This window comes from Xenopus laevis, chromosome 8L, assembly GCF_017654675.1.
Source record: "Xenopus laevis strain J_2021 chromosome 8L, Xenopus_laevis_v10.1, whole genome shotgun sequence".
In the NCBI taxonomy this organism is placed as follows: domain Eukaryota; kingdom Metazoa; phylum Chordata; class Amphibia; order Anura; family Pipidae; genus Xenopus; species Xenopus laevis.
Genome location: NC_054385.1, coordinates 71,838,637 through 71,855,110, shown reverse-complemented (window position 1 = coordinate 71,855,110; position 16,474 = coordinate 71,838,637). Strand labels below are relative to the sequence as shown.

The 16,474-nt window shown below is 39.5% G+C and overlaps 1 protein-coding gene across 1 annotated transcript; it reads left to right on the top strand.

Annotated features, from left to right (window-relative positions):
- Positions 1-3,422: 3,422 nt before the first annotated feature.
- lgals4.1.L (lectin, galactoside-binding, soluble, 4, gene 1 L homeolog) lies at positions 3,423-14,184 on the top strand. The gene is made up of 11 exons (NM_001088735.1): positions 3,423-3,475; positions 3,935-4,023; positions 6,715-6,922; positions 7,452-7,592; positions 8,370-8,405; positions 9,451-9,483; positions 9,563-9,604; positions 11,148-11,174; positions 12,812-12,900; positions 13,417-13,582; positions 13,988-14,184. The coding sequence occupies exons 1-11, from the start codon at positions 3,431-3,433 to the stop codon at positions 14,132-14,134; spliced, it is 1,023 nt and encodes a 340-aa protein (NP_001082204.1). The 5' UTR covers positions 3,423-3,430; the 3' UTR covers positions 14,135-14,184.
- The last annotated feature ends 2,290 nt before the right edge of the window (positions 14,185-16,474 follow it).

The following is a 16,474-nucleotide window of genomic DNA, read 5'->3' as shown; positions in this document are numbered from 1 at the left end:
ATGTTAAGATTAATTGTATTTTGAAATAGCAAATTGTTCTAAACAGCACATGGGAGTTGCTGTATCTTATTTAGCATTTCATAACCCAAGGGGTTCCACAGCGCTATAACAGTAATGATTCGTGCCTTGACATTTCTCCACAGCATTTGACCCCTTCCTCTGATATTTTCGGGCCATTTTTTGTGTCGGTGAGACTGAACATGCTTAGTGAGCTGAGGGGCTGCTGTTTAGAAGCTACGCTTGGAAGTTGTGGGGAATTATAAATACATTGGCCATAGGAGCTGATGCTATTAATCAGTTCTGATGCAAAAGGCACTGGTCTCTGTGCTGCCATGGAATTTAAATAAGAATTCATTAGTAATCAGACTTGTATCATGAACTTTATTTTGTATATTGCAAGTCTGTCTACGTTCGATGGAGAGCTGCTGGGGCCATCTTCAGAGGCACAAATCTTCATTGCTAAGGGTTTTAGTGGCCTGGGTTCTATTTCGGAAGCCCAAACTTAAGTTGTAGCATTTCTTTGTTTAGTTTCAGTTCCCATTTATCCACCCCATGGCTGCACTGATTGCAACATGCATTTATTACAGGTGTCTTTGAATTTGTAAGGGGTCCTGTAAGCTTGCCATGAAAGTATATCTCACACTCGGGCTGATCCAATCGTTTGGCCCTTGGACAAACAATCGGATCACAATTGCTGGTAATGTAGGCCATAAAGACGAGGATCACATTACCCACACAGATGCGGTCCTTGATTCGATCTGGAATATCCACAATGGAATTAGGATTTAACTGGACTTTTTGTGAACTATTATTGTAGATGCAAGAACTGTATATATACCTAGAGGTTTGGGGAGACGTATGTGGTTAAATATATATATATTATAATTCTCATTTATATTAACTGTCCTCTACTCCATCTGCGGCAGAAGAATAATGTACCTATTTTTGTATCATCAATTGACTTAAGTATCTTGACTACATTCCAGCTTCTCTCTGTCACACATGGTTTTATTATAGTAGGTTTAAACTGTGGGGTTTCCTGGTCACTCCTAACTGATAAAGTGATAAGACTATTTGCTTTGCAGCCCAACCCCTACAAAACACACCAAGCTAACTCAAAGGTCACTTGTGATTTATGAGTAATTCTAAAGTTTATTACTTTTCCATGATGAAACTCTGGATCTATGGGAGCCTTTGTACTGCATTGCACTGCCGACATTTATATGCCTGTGCTCAAAAGCAAGCCCTTTTGCCATCTTAGAAAAAAAACAGCATCATTTTATCATTAAATACAGAACAAGATTGCTGAACAGGATTACATGCAGCTAGTGGTGTACAGTAAAGTGCTTTGATCCCTTACCTCAGTTCTACACTGGCATTCCTCCTAATCTGCCATCAGAACCCTTATATTGCCTGCCCCTTTCAGATGCTCCATTTGTTCACTGTGTATCAGAGGGCTCTGCAGCATAGTAGATGCTTAGCATGACAGTGCATTGATATTTTGAAGCTGCTTTACTAGCAAAATTACTTTTGTAACACCATTGATGCCTGTTGGTATTTCTATCCCTGTAGCTATAAATCAGGTTAAACTGAAAACAATGAATACATTTCTATTATGCAGGTTTCTGTTCTCTCACTGAATAATACATGTGTTTAGAATCAATCTTGTAATTGTTCTCTTGGGTCGAAAAAAATATTCTGTTTATTTTGATATAGGAAGGTCACCCAGCTTGTTCCTTTCAGGCTTTTCATTGGAGGTTGAGTGGATACATAAAATTCTTGAATTTGTTAGGGAAATCACCCTAGGAATGGCGCAGGAATTAGGTATAGAGAGGTTAGGCGGGGGTGCAATAAGGCTGTGACCATAAAATCAGACAAATAGGTCCTCTGCACTCAACCCATTATTAGTATATTAAAGGAACAGTAACACCAAAAAATGTAAGTGTTTTAAAGTAATGAAAATATCATGTACTGTTGCCCTGCACTGGTAAAACTGTTCTGTTTGCTTCAGAAACACTACTATAGTTCATATAAACAAGCTGCTGAGTAGCAATGGCGGAAATTGAAAAACGGCTATATGGCACAGGATAAATAATGGATAACAGATAACACCATTAGACAGACAGAGCTTATCTGTTATCTGCAGTGTAACCTGAGCCTTTTCTCCTTTGAATGGCTGCCCCCATTGCTACACAGCAGCTTATTTATATAAACAATAGTAGTTTTTCTTAAGCAAACACACCAGTTTTACCAGTGCAGGGCAACACTGCATTATATTTTCATTACTTTAAAACACTTTTATTTTTTGATGTTACTGTTCCTTTAAGGACATTGAGACATTTTGTGGGCAACCATATTTGGGAGTTTTAACCTTGAAAGCAGCAAGTAAGTTGCAGGTAAAACTTAATCCCTGTGTAAATTGTATAATGAAGCAGAAGAATTCTTAATGAATCAGATGAAAGTGAGTTAAGGGATGATTTTGACGTAGTTGGCCATCTTAAAAATATTGCACTATAAGGACAAACAATCCCTATTTTGTTTAAAGGGAAAGGCCTTTTTTCATACCTTAATGCACAAAATGTCGCATTATTATCTATAAAGGAACAGCAAAAGATTAAAGTGTTTTAAAGTAATTAACATATAATATACTGGGCAAACGGGCAGATTCGGGGACATTTAGTCGACCTGGTGACTAATCGCCTCTTCTGTTAGGGCGGCAATCTGCCCGAACTGCCTTCCGCCTGCTAAAATGAAAAATCCCTGCGCCAATGCACTCGCGGCGGTTCGATATCCGAAGTCGCCCGAAGTTTCCTCGTGAGGCAACTTCGGGCGACTTTGGAAATCGAAGTGCCGCGAGTGCCATTGCGCTGACATTTTCTCATTATAGCAGGCGGAAGGCAGTTCGGGGAGATTGTCACCTCGCAGAAGAGGCGATTAGTCGCTAGGCGACTAAATCTCCCCGAATCTGCCCCTGCCCTTAGCATGCACTGGTAAAAGCTGTGTGTTTGCTTCAGAAAGACCACTATAGATAATATAAACAAGCTGCTGTGTAGCTTTGGGGGCAGTCATTCAAGCCGAAAAAAAGGCTCAGGTTACATAGCACATAACAGATAAGCCCTGTCCAATACAATGCTCTTTTATCCGTTATGTGCTATGTAACACGTGTAACCAGGGATAAAGTGCAGCCACTAGGACCAGACAGCAGGTTGCATGTGATAAGAATATAACTGCTCCAAACCCTTCTTTATGACAGGTAGTAGTGTACACAAAAACTGTTGCGCTCTCTGGTGCAAGAACAAAGTTGTAGCGAATTGCTCAGTGATGGAATAAATAAAGAACAAAGGTCGCTAGAGCAAATCACCCCACCCAGTACCTGTTTGTGTATATAAGCAGAGCTCTGCACCCAGATTACAATCCCAGAAGCACCAAAATGGCTTATGTAGCAGCACCCGGCTATCAGCCTTTTTATAATCCAGTAAGTAGTGGTATTCTTCTACATCTTTTCTGTCTTCAAAGTCTAAACTGCATCCTTCTGTAATAAAAATATTCTGGGCTTTAAATTGTACCTACAGTATGTGTTCCTTATTGTTTTTGTACATTGTCACAAAATGCCTTATCCCTATGGTATCTGTAGTATGGCTTGGTGTTTGTTGCACAGGGCTACCCCATTAATGACCTCTCCCCTACTCTTAACATTGAAATTTTCTCCATATGTGTCATTTTTTATTTTACAGTTTTTTATAGACTACAATGGAAATGACATGGGACTATTACTATACTATATCACTATATATACTATATGATGACTATAGACACCCATTTCTCTTTTTTTTTCCTCTTGTTGCCCTTACACCTTTTCAGATTTCAGTGTTTGCTCAATTTCTTTTCATATGTACATTATTTCTTGTTCTTACAAACCCTCTTCCTTTCCCAGGCCATCCCATTTAGGACTCCTATCCATGGAGGTCTACGTGCTGGGATGTCTGTCTACGTTCAGGGGACTATCCCTAACAACATCACCAGGTATGTATGTGCAGGACCTCTGTAATAAACGGCCAAAATAGGCCTCTCCCCCTGCAATCAAATTTAAAAGAAACACCAGTAATGAAAAACCACTTATTGTGATCAGCTCTCTATTTCTATTATTGCTTGAGCTAAAAAGGAAAACTGGATCTACTCCATGTTTGGCTTTTGTGAGGTGCATAATTATGTTACCCGTCAACAACCCTCTCCCTTGCCCCTTTGTTGTGACTGTTTTGTCTTACAGATAAGCAGAAGTCCATTATGCAGGGAGATTATATGTACACTGCTAATCAAATGATTTCCTTGCAGGGATCAAACATGGAGTAGCTTGAGTTTCCATGTTTGGCTCAAGAAATAACAAAAAAACATACATTGTGATTAAAACAATAAACACAAAGTATGTTAAGCACAAGGCCTATTCATTGCATTTATGTTGGACAAGGGCATATACTGCCCCTTTAAGGGATAGAATGACTTGTTAGGAAGTGGAGAAGCTTTCTTTCTCTCTGTGCAGCCTGCTGATTATGCTGCAGTGCCTCGAAAATGAGGTGTGGGCTAAGACCCTGCTCTCTTTGTCAGTGGGGTCAGGACAGGAGGTCCAAAGAGCATGCTGGGAATGTGTGTTCACTTAAACAAATCTGTGTGTAATAGGCTGCAGGTGCGTGTTTTGTTTTTTTTTAGGGCAGAATACGATTTCAGACAAACTGACTGATCAGGGTTTGGGGTTATGTTACACAGAACTGTTTTGATAATTTGATCCCCATGTCTTTTGGTAAGACAATTATGTGGTGCCAAGTGCATAGAACTTGCCCTGTATGATAATAATGTGAAAGCAGCCATCGTTTGCCTGTTACTTAGCTCAGAACCAGATAGTAGTTGCTTGACAGAAAGATACCAAACGAGTCATTAAAAAAGAGTGAAAAATAAAGATGTTTATGGGTTGGATGGGTCATTCCAGCATGGCAATTGGAGGTCTGTGGCGCAAAAGCAAATGAGCTGAATTGAAAGAAACTCTTCTCTTATCATGGCATTAAAAGTGTTAAACTGTACAGAGGCCATCTTCTCATGTTAATCCTGTCTGCAGGTGTCATAAAAACAGGGGCTATAAATTAATGACTTCTCCTTCAGAGATAAGTCTTATCTAGCTGATATTTCCCTCCATGCTTATCTCTTCTCAGCTTAATTTAACTTTTTATTACTCAGCATGGCACGATACAGCTTTCTCCTGGTTCAACTATTGCAGGAAATATTACATGATATTTCTTGCAATGGTGCACTGCTAAGCCTTCTATATGCTGCCACCTATATAACTAACACTCACATCAATCCTACTGCCCGCTGATCCCTGTTTTTCAAACTAATTTTGAGGCTATGGCCCATGGCTCATTTTGCTTTGTGCTGCTGTGTAGCCATGGGGGCAGCCAGTAAGTCCGTGGAATACAATTAGTTTACTTTTTAACACAGGAAACCTAACCATATTCTACAAAGCTTATCTGATATCTGCTATGCAAGGCAACAGTACATTATATTTTAATTACTTACTTTCATATTTGTTACTGTCACTTTATTATGCTGAATATGTAGAATATTAATGATAAAATTGCTACTTTACTGCAGTGTGAACTGCATCTTAGACAGCAAGCAGTGATATTAGACGTGCTTTTCTTAACCATTGCTGTCTTTATTACTTTTCTCAAATTACAAACTACACTACTGGTATTGGTTAGCTCTTTTGGATTTCTGTGCCATTTTTATCCAGATGATTTTCAGATCTGCCTTTTCACTCCTGTCCTTTCCTCCCTTCTAGCCTGCATCACTGACTGCCAATTTCTGTTGACAGTGATTTCTTCATTTATGTTTTCTCATCTTTCCACATTCCGTATCTGGTCTTCTGCCTGAAATAACAATATGATAACAATATATCCAAGTTCCTAATGTCCTCTGCTTAGCAATTGTTTTGGACTTTGCCATCTCATTAACTCCCAACATCTAGTTGCTCACAAATTCTTGCAGCCATGCAATAAATAGGGCCAATAAAAGTTGCAGACTTTCAAAAGTTCCAGTTGGCAGCTTATTAGCCTGTTAATGGTGCCAGCCAAAGGTCTGCCTGACTGATATCTGGCCTAAAATCAATTGGGTACAGGGTCAGACTGGACCGGCAGAAGACCAGGGAAAAAACCCACCCACCCAGACCCGCTCCCTGAATGTGCTGAATTCACTATTTGGGATTTGGACAAATCCCTGAATCCTTCATACTGTACAAACTAACCAAGCACTCAGCAATGTTGCACCACCATACTGTATATCATCTCATTAATTACCAAATACACCTTTAGATTTAATGTTTTTATAGCTTTGTCCTTGACTATCTAATTCCTGGCTTACCAAATTTTCACTGCACTATTACTGCCAATATCTAGACTGACAGGATCTCTATAACCACACACATCACCCACTGCCTTATATCTCACTCCCCTTCACTTTAGATTGTAAGATCGTGTGAGCAGGACCCTTGCCCTATTGTCTTTTGACATTGCAACAATGTGTGATTCAGTGAGATGTTATTATAGCCATTTATTAACTGTTTTAACTTGTGTACATATCCTCTTTGCACAGTTAAATGCTATGGGAGACGATGGAGCTATTATAAATAATACTTATTTCCTGTCACTGCCTTTTTGTTCTCTCCAGGTTCGCTGTGAATTTTACTTGTGGTCAACATGATGGAGCAGATGTCGCCTGCCACTTTAATCCTCGCTTTGATGGCAAGGACAAAGTTGTGTTTAACAGTATGATTGGGGGCTCCTGGGGTTCTGAGGAGAAAAAAAAGGATTCCTTTCCTTTTCGCAAAGGAAAGAGCTTTGAACTGGCATTCATGATCAACAGCAGCAGCTTTGAGGTGAGGCAGATCTACTGCTAGTATTGTGAGACCTATCTGCTCTATCTGAGATTTACACCAGAGATTCTCAGCTCCCGCTCTCTCCATAGCAGGATTTAGGGTCCTAGGATTCAGTCTACTAGTCTGATGCAAAAAAGAACAACTTTAAACTACTTTTTAAATTGTAATTCTCTTAAAAAACTTGAACTAGTGATTATCATGCAGGGCAGGAATGCAATATGGTGTATAGTCGTCCTTTTCCATGTTAAGCATGGCACACTTATATAGTATAATTAGCTCTGCCAAGTTTTTTCCCCTATAAAAAGACTTAACCCTTCAAATACTTGCACTTGACTTGTGGGTACTACAGAACTTCATACTTATTAAGCAATTTTTTAGCAACGTCATCTTCTTTCACTAGTGGAGTGCTTATATGTTCTTATTGTTACACTGCACGTTTAATTGCTTGGGTGCTGACTATGATAAGCATGTGCTGTCTGGTTGAAAAAAGTTTTGTTTTAGCTGATGCTTTTTTCTCCCTCCCTGCTAGATTACTGTGAATGGCTCTTCCTTCTATAAGTTCAAACATCGTATGCCACTGGAGCGTGTGAACAGTTTGCAAGTCAGTGGGGATGTGTCTGTTCAGGCTCTGACCATTGCTGGAGGTGGTGGTGGTGGTGGAATGGCAGCAGTGAGTATGGGGCTATTTAAAGTATATGATTTGAAAATGCAAAGTAGAATTTCCAAGTGGTAAAGTTCTAGCAACCACATTGTAATGAAATGGAGCCAACCAGTGACTAAATTATTAATTAATTATATTATTAATTATTTTGGAATGCTAGCATGGTTTACTTTGGATTTATCAAAATAGGATAAGCATTGCTTTAAAGGGGGTTTTAAAACAAATACACTTCACTCAGTTGTCGTTGGACTACAAATCCTAGCACACTTAAAAGGGATTTTGTCATGGGAAAACATGTTATTTTACAAAATGCATCCATTTAGAGTGCTCCTCCAGCAGAATCCTGCATTGAAATCCATTTTTCAAAAGAGCAAGCAGATTTTTTAATATTTAATTTTGACATGGGGTTAGACATGTTCTTAGTTTCCAGGTGCCCTCAGCCATGTGACTTGTGTACTCTCATAGGCTTCAGTCACTCTTCACTATTAAATAGTTTTACTCTAACTAAAATCATATATATATATATATATATATATATATATATATATATATATATATATATATATATATATATATATATATATATATATATATATATATATATATATATATAATAATAAAACTGAAATTTGAAAGGGTTATTATTAGTCAAGGCAAATTTTAAATTGGCGACCTACTGGTAATGGGTAAACGTTCAATACATTTGTGTATTGCTGATGGGACTGACATTATCTAAGGCACTTGATTATTGTGTATAAATCATGCCATTTATGTGTTTTTTTACAGGCTCCTATGCCAGCACCCAGCTTTCCACATCCAGGGGTAAGTACTGTAAAACGGATAAGGAAAATAGACTCTGTGGAGGAACAGCAAAATTAAGCGCTTTTGTTTCCAACCAGTAATGATACACAGTTACCAGTCTGCCCATCTGATAAAAGGGCTGAAGTTGAGCCCCTGACCTACTGTAGCTGGTCCTGTGCAATTGCTCTTTTTGCTAATTTATTGTAACACCCTGCTCCCGTTAACAGAGCACTATCAGAGGAAAAGCATGAGTTTACAGGCTGCTTAGTAATAACTGAACCTTGTGTATTACTATGGCAGTATTAGTGGTTAGTAGCGATGAGCAAATTTTGTTTAGCTAAATAGTGAAAACTCACCTAAAGCAGTGAAAGCAACTGGTGTTTTTGTGTGGACTTTTACTGCATTTGAGTCTTAAGCTGGCCATAGACGCAAAGATCTGATTTTCGGACTGTGTGTGGAGAGTCCCAACATTTTTCGTCCGGCGGAGATTGGTCGTTTGGTCGATCGGACAGGTTAAAAGATTTATGTCGGCTGCCGATAATATCTCTGTATGTATTGCCGATCGTACGATTTTCAGAGGGAGAATGTCACTAGCTTTTGTCGGACATAACTATCGTACGATTGCTGTCAGGGGCAGAACATCGACTGATCTGTTCTTTTACTACTTTATTTGATCTGAATGGTTAGTGGCAGGTCGGGAGATGGGAAAGTCCGATCGTATGTTGATTCGTACGATCGGATCTTTGCGTCTGTGGCCAGCTTAAATGTGTTTTTTTCATAGCAACTTTTTTGCACAAAATACATTAGGGAGAAAGTTTAAGGCAGTTTGGCAAAAATATTTACCAATAGTGAAATACGGAATTTACCACAAGCCACTCCTGAAACATTTTGCTCACTACTAGTGGTTAGTGCTTGGCACGAGGAAATATTAGTTAAGAAAAGTTGCTGAGCTGGTAATATTGGCATGGGAAACAAAAATTCAGCAAATCTTTGTACAGCTGATGGCGTTATTTGTCAGACACTCATTTAATCTGCATAAGTCAAACTATTTATGTGTTCTTTACAGGGTCCAATGGCTCCCATGTTCCCAAATCAAGGGGTAAGTACTGCTGCACAAATAGGGTAAATAGGACCTGTGAGGGAATACCATATTTATGTGTTCTTTTGTTTCCAATCAGGGGGTGATGCCATTACCAGTTTACCCAGCTGGCAACTTACCTGTGAGTAAAACAAATGCTTTCCATTTCTGAGATTTCATGTGTGTATATGTTTGTATGTTTGTACTGTATGTATGCATTGTACAGAGTGTATTTGTGTAAATGTATGTTTTTATGGATGCAAGTTGATTTTTATTATTGAAAAATATCTAAAATTGCTGAAGATCACAAACAACAGATAATGTGGATGTGAGATCAGTCGATGGGGTCCAATTGTATCACCATTACCCTTACAACCTCTGCCTTCACATGTCAACTTGATTAGTGGGACTTGGGGGTGTTTTATTTACTAGGGTGACTCAGGTTGGCATAGTTTGTGTGGTCTGTCTCATGAAATACCTCACTATTCATTTTTGGCATAACATAAGAGAGGCTGCATACATAGTCTTATCTTGTGTGAATTAATAATGTCACATTCTTTAATTTACAAATGGTTTGCGTGTGTTGTGTGATGTTGCTCTGTTCTCACTGATCATGTGTCTCAGAAATCGCGTCTCACCATATCATTGCCTAAAACATAGTGTGACAGAGAGCTACACACCTAAATATTCTTTTATTACTCACACTGGGTGCTTGCAGAAAGCCATGGCTGCACATGATGCACACATGTAAAGTGAGGTATTGAACTTCTGCAGATCAAATTTAAATGTAGTATGGGCTACAATGCATACATATTTTAATATTTAATAATTAACCCCAGTACATGGACTGGTCTCTACTCCAGCTGCGTCACCCATTTTTTTCCCTTTACTGTTATCATGTAATGCTTCACAAACTGCAGCACTTTGTAGCATGGTTTGTGACCATTATGTGGCTTCACTTCCATTGCCAGGTTGGATGTCAGTGATTAGCAATCAGTAGTGTCTGCTTTGCTCTCAAGACCAAGGGGGAGATTCCATTGCACATGCACTTGCTCACCAAACACCATCATCCAAACTCAGAACAAGAGTGATACCACCAAACATAGATGCCAGCATCATTATTGAACAGCTCTGTAGTTCAGGAGGTACAATGAAGAAGTCAGGGTGTTGTAGTTGGGGAGAGGTTGGAACCTGTATATTGGGGCTAAAAGAAAAAAAAACTCTGGTGGTGGGGGTCACAGTGCCAGGCAGCTGCCAAGGTAAATTGTTAGTATAAGGATTCTCATTAAACAGCAAACCAGTAGAATTCTTTATAATCCATTTGAATGGTCTGAATTGCATATGAAAGTCCCTTAAAATCTTTTGTAGAGAATAAAAATACATTCTGATACATGCATGCTTGTGCACAGTAATTGCTTTATGGGTATTGTAATACAAGTTACAAAGTTTCCACCAGGACTAGTAACCTTTAGCAGATGCTTGCTTTTGAAAAGGTGATCAGGAAATGCTTCTTGCCAATTGGTTGCTATGGGTTACTAGAGCTCGGGTCACTAATGCAAGCTTTGCAACTTTTATTACATAGTGTGTTAGGCATCTGCTAGTGGACTTGTGCATCATTGTGTAATAAAGCTTATGTATTTTTGTGTATATACACGCACCCTTACGAATTCCTCTCTTGTTTGCAGGTAATGGGAGGACCTGTGTATAACCCAGTGAGTATTTGGACCATTTTCACTCATTCTGCTGACACCATCACCCCCCCCCAACCACCAGTTACCAGACTCCACTTTACTGTCTTGTCTGGTTCAGTGTTTGTTCTCTTTGCTGCCTTAAAGGAGAAGGAAAGGCTTGGTGCACTTGGGGGTGCCAGATGTTAGGCACCCCCAAGTGATTGTATTGACTTAATATGAACAGGTATGATTCAGTTTCCAAAAGTCTTCACTAATTATAGCTGTAGGATTCAGAAGGTGTCTGTGTTACACCTCAGTGCATAATCCAAAGAATAGTGGTTGAATCAAAATAGCTTCAGGCAGTAATTTTAAACTGCAATGTTTTTATTATAGCAGTGTAATCACACTACATGTTTCGGGCATAACCCTTTATCAAGTGTAATGCAAGCAAGGCATTGTGGGAATTAAATACCTTCTTGGGAACAAGACACCACCCCCCACTTAAAGTGCCAGTGTGGAATTATATTTATATAATGATTACACAAACTTAATCCAAAATACAAAAAAATTCAAAAGAATTTAAAAATTCAAAAAATTCTGAAAAATCAGTGTTAGTCTTGAATATTTCATAGTCCATAGTGTCCAAGTCCAAATATCCAAAACCATCAAGAAGACTGCCTCTTTCAGCCTGTTCTTGATTAATAAGACCAAAGAAATAGTCAGAAGAAATAGTCCAAACCATGTCAATTGGTACTGCTATATCATAGCCTACCCAGGGATGTGCAAAGCATGTAGTTATTTGTTATTTATATATAATTCCCACAATGCCTTGCTTGCATTACACTTGATAAAGGGTTATGCCCGAAACATTTAGTGTGCCTACACTGCTATAATAAACACATTGCAGTTTAAAATGACTGCCTGAAACCCAGGGCCAGTGAAAACTGCACCAGCCCGGGGTTATAACAGTGACCACAACGGAGCGACCCACTTCCTTCTTCTTCTGTCTTCAAATTTCCCAGGGCAAATTCATGCGCAGTTGAATGAAATAGCTGACTTTTTAGTTAAAGTTGAGCTTTTCGTTCTACTGCGCATACGCAGCCGCGCGAACAAAAAGGAAGATGGATGAGGATCTCTCTGTGGTGCTCACTGGTATAACCCAAGGCCGGTGCAGTTTTCTGCTGATAGGAGCACTGGCCCGGGATTTCAGGTAAGTCAATACAATCACTTGGGGATGCCTTACATTTCGCACCCCCCAAGTGCCCCAAGCCTTTCCTTCTCCTTTAATTTCTATACAGCATCATGAAATATATTTTGACAATAGCCATGGGAAATGTGTAGGTACCCATGGACCTGTGCCTAGGATGGCAGCTTTAGGGCGGCAGCCCATGGGTATCTTTATGGTAAACAGCCTAAATAAATTCCCCTAGCCCACAGCCACACACTTGCTGCTAAATCCTGCTACAGAGGTGTGTGTGTGTGTTGGGGGGATACGTGCTTTTCCAGCAATGACCAACAGAAGGTTTGGGTTCTAGTCTAGCACCTAGGACAGCAATGGAACTAAATACAGCTCTGCTAATAGTAATAATAAACACCCAGTCACTTTTCAAAAGAAATTACTCCATCTTTATTTAACTTGTCAATATTCTCTCCTAATACTCTTTAAACCTCTTTTCTAGCCAATACCATATTATGGCACCATCCAGGGAGGGATGTCACCAAGAAAGACAGTGATCATAAGAGGGTTTATTCCAGAAGGTGCAGAAAGGTAAGGATTCTCATGATACTGCCTCTATACATTGGAGTTTAATACAGACATCTAATCACATTGTGGCTGGGCCAGTAAATCCTAAGTACAGCGCTTTCCAAAATTTTCCATGGCATAGGCCAGTTAGCCACAATTTCATGTATTTGGAGGCCCACATCCAGCTCACAAGCCTACAGTTTAACAGCCCTGCCCTAGTAAATGAAAGTACTGTACAAATAAATCAGCACACACAAAAATGTATAGAGCTAAATACAGTATAAGCATATAATGAAATAAAAGGATGAGCGTGAAGAAACATTCAAAAGTTGCATGGGGATTCAGTGGTGAGCAGCAGTGGAAATGCTGATTCTCACCCGAGCACTCACTGTCTGTATGGAGTTTGGATTGTCATGTTTGTATATCAACACTAAACTATATGAAGGGAGAAACATTTCACTTCAGCACAATTCTCAAAAAGATTTGAAACTATATGCAAATAATTATGTTCTGCTGTAACTAATAGTCCAAATCCTTTAGGTTCCATATAAACTTTAAGGCGGGATCTTCCAATGATGTTGCTTTGCATTTTAACCCCCGGTTGACTGAGAATTCAGTGGTGAGGAACAGCCGACTTGGAGGCTCCTGGGGACAAGAAGAGAGGCAACTCTCCTACAATCCATTCAGACCTGGACAATATTTTGATGTTTGTATCAGACTACTAAAATCTTCATACCAGCTTTCTTTCCGTTTGCCTTTTCCAGCCTTTGCTTCTCATTTTACTTGTTATTATTCCATTATTATTATTATTATTATTATTATTATTCTATAAAAATAATTATTATTCTTATAGAAATAAAGGTAGAGATTATGATAATAATTAACCTAATGAAAACAAAAGAAAACCAAGAGAGAGGGAATACCACCTGTCCTAATTTGATTGGGTTTATGGGAAGATAAAGTAATTAATTTCTTTCAGTTTCTCATTTTAGCTTCCATATCTCCTTCCATATTTCTGACAGCCTCACCCCCACTTTTTACAGACAGTGCAGATCTGCTTGTTACATGTGTAGAACATTCCTAATTAATATTTGCTGCTGTCCCTTTTCAGATTTCCCTTCGCTGCGGGATGGATCGCTTCACAGTTTTTGTGAATGGGCAGCAATTCTGTGACTTTGCACATCGTTACTCCATGTTACAGATGATTGACAGGATAGAAATTGAAGGGAATGTGGTTATATCTCTGATACAGTTCTAAAATGTCTCCAGGAAGAGATTTGGTATCAAAATAAAATCTGAAGTAACAAATGTGGTCTGAATTTTTCCACCGGGAGGCGCAATTTTAAGGGGAAACAGAGGAAAATGGTTTGTCTGCCTACATTAGGTGGTGGCTCAGCCATATACTGTGCAAATCCTGGCACTAGTTTGGTGGTTTGGTAGGGTTTTTAACAAATGATAAAAGTGGAAGTTATCTGGGGCTGTTTATTTTGCAACTGGGAAGGATATAATGTGTGGAAAGCAAGGGAAGGGGGAAACATAATGACAGGGCAATATTTTTATGAGGGGTACAAATAAAAAGTGGAACTGTTAAAGAAACATTTGTTTAAAAGGTCACTGTACCCTAAACTATTTCTGCTAAATGGTGCTTAGTTTTATGGCATCTCTACATACTAGCTATAAGGAAGCTTAGCAGAACATGGTTAGAGACAGGTCCGGACTGAGAATTAAAATAGGCCCTGACATTACAGGTACACAGAGGCCCAAACAGCCCCCACCAGCCCACTAAATAGTGACTTTCTATGGCACCTTATAGCAGCCCCTCTGGCATTTGCCAGAACCCACAGATTGCCAGGCCTGGTTAGAGATGAAATACACCAGGCTATTTCTAAGCCTACCTATTTATATTAAAGGGATAGTTCACCTTATGATATAGACAAAGATATTCTGAGACAATGTGCAATTGCTCTTCATTTTTATTTAGCCTTTCAGCAGTATATACATGGTATAGCAGCAAGTGAAAATTAAAATCAATGTTCAGTTACCAGGTAATTCAATAAACTGTCAGCAGATGGCGCAATAAATTAGCAGTGTATATTTGAAACATTATAGACGGATATCTCACCCACCCTAGCAATCTACCTAAAAGGTACAATATACGCTACACCTCGACAACAGAATGTGATGCTTATTTATCATTACTGGGCCATTTTACAGCAGTAGTAATCTATAGTAGCCAACCAGCAAATAGCTTAGAATTATTTCTAAATAGTAATAATTTCTCCTATTGCTGCTTTTTTTATATTTTATTATTTTTCTACAAAGTACATTCTGCAAACAGTTTGTTTTCCACCTCTTTCATTTTGCTTTAGTAAGAGCAGCACTGGCAGCCCCAACTGAGCATGCTCCTGGCGTGATGCTTTATTATTCATTCAATGCAACTAGTAATGGGCTGAGTTGTTAGCACTGTTGCCTTGCTGCTCTGCGTGGATTGGGGCTTTCTTCCCATACTCAAGAATACAGAAGCAGGTTAAACGTCTTTTCGATTAAATTGACACAAGTGTATTTGTGCACATTAGAGCCTTTAGATCGTAAGCTCCACTTGGGCAAGGACCAATGTAAATGCTGAATAAGCTTTCATAAAGCACTGCTTAAAGGACAATGCAAGCTCAAAAGCACCCCACTATGCTTGGCCCGTAAAGGTGGCCATACACGGGCCGATAAAAGCTGCCGACAGACCAAGTCAGTAGCTTATTGGCCCGTGTATGGGCTCCCCCAGACCGGGCTTCCCCCAATCAAGATCTGAATTGCATGGGACTAAAAATCCCGTCGGATCATGGCCGCATCTGTTCGTTGATGCGGTCCCGCGATCTGACCACCCGTAAAGCCACCGTTAGGATCTGATCGTTGGGCCCTAGGGCCCACAATCAGATCAGCCCGATATTGCCCACCTCAAGGTGGGCATATCGGGGAGAGATCTGCTCAGTTGGCGACATCGCCAAACGAGCGGATCTCTCCATGTTTGGCCACCTTAAGGCACCTTACAACTCGGGCTCCTCAGACCTCCAATATTCCCCCTTATTTGATCTGCACACCACTTACCAACCCTGCTGCTGGGCTGACTCTGTTGCTTCCCCTCTACTTGTGCACCCCCAACCAATTTTGAGGCAAACGCCTCTTCTACCTTCTCTTAGATCCAACACTGCACCTTTGTTTCAGAAGAAGAAAACTGGATTGAAAAACTGTTTTAAAAGTGATCTTTTTTTTTGGCCAATATTTAGCACAGTGACCTCCAGGCTGAAAACTGTCTGCAAACTGTTATGCAGATAGAGATAAGTGTCCGCTACCATAGAGTTTACAGAAACATTATCCACATTATAATTAACATGTATTTATATAGCGCCAACATATTGCGTAACACTGTTTGTTATAAGCTTTGCACAATGGTGTGACTCGGCAGCTACTTTTGAGCACAGAAAAGACATAAAAATGTTATCTGTTAGAAACTATTTTTTAACATTGTATGTGATCTGTGCATAGTGCGTTTTAGAAATCAGAAATGAGTGCGATCAAGTAATGAAAGACTCTTGCAGAGCCTCCG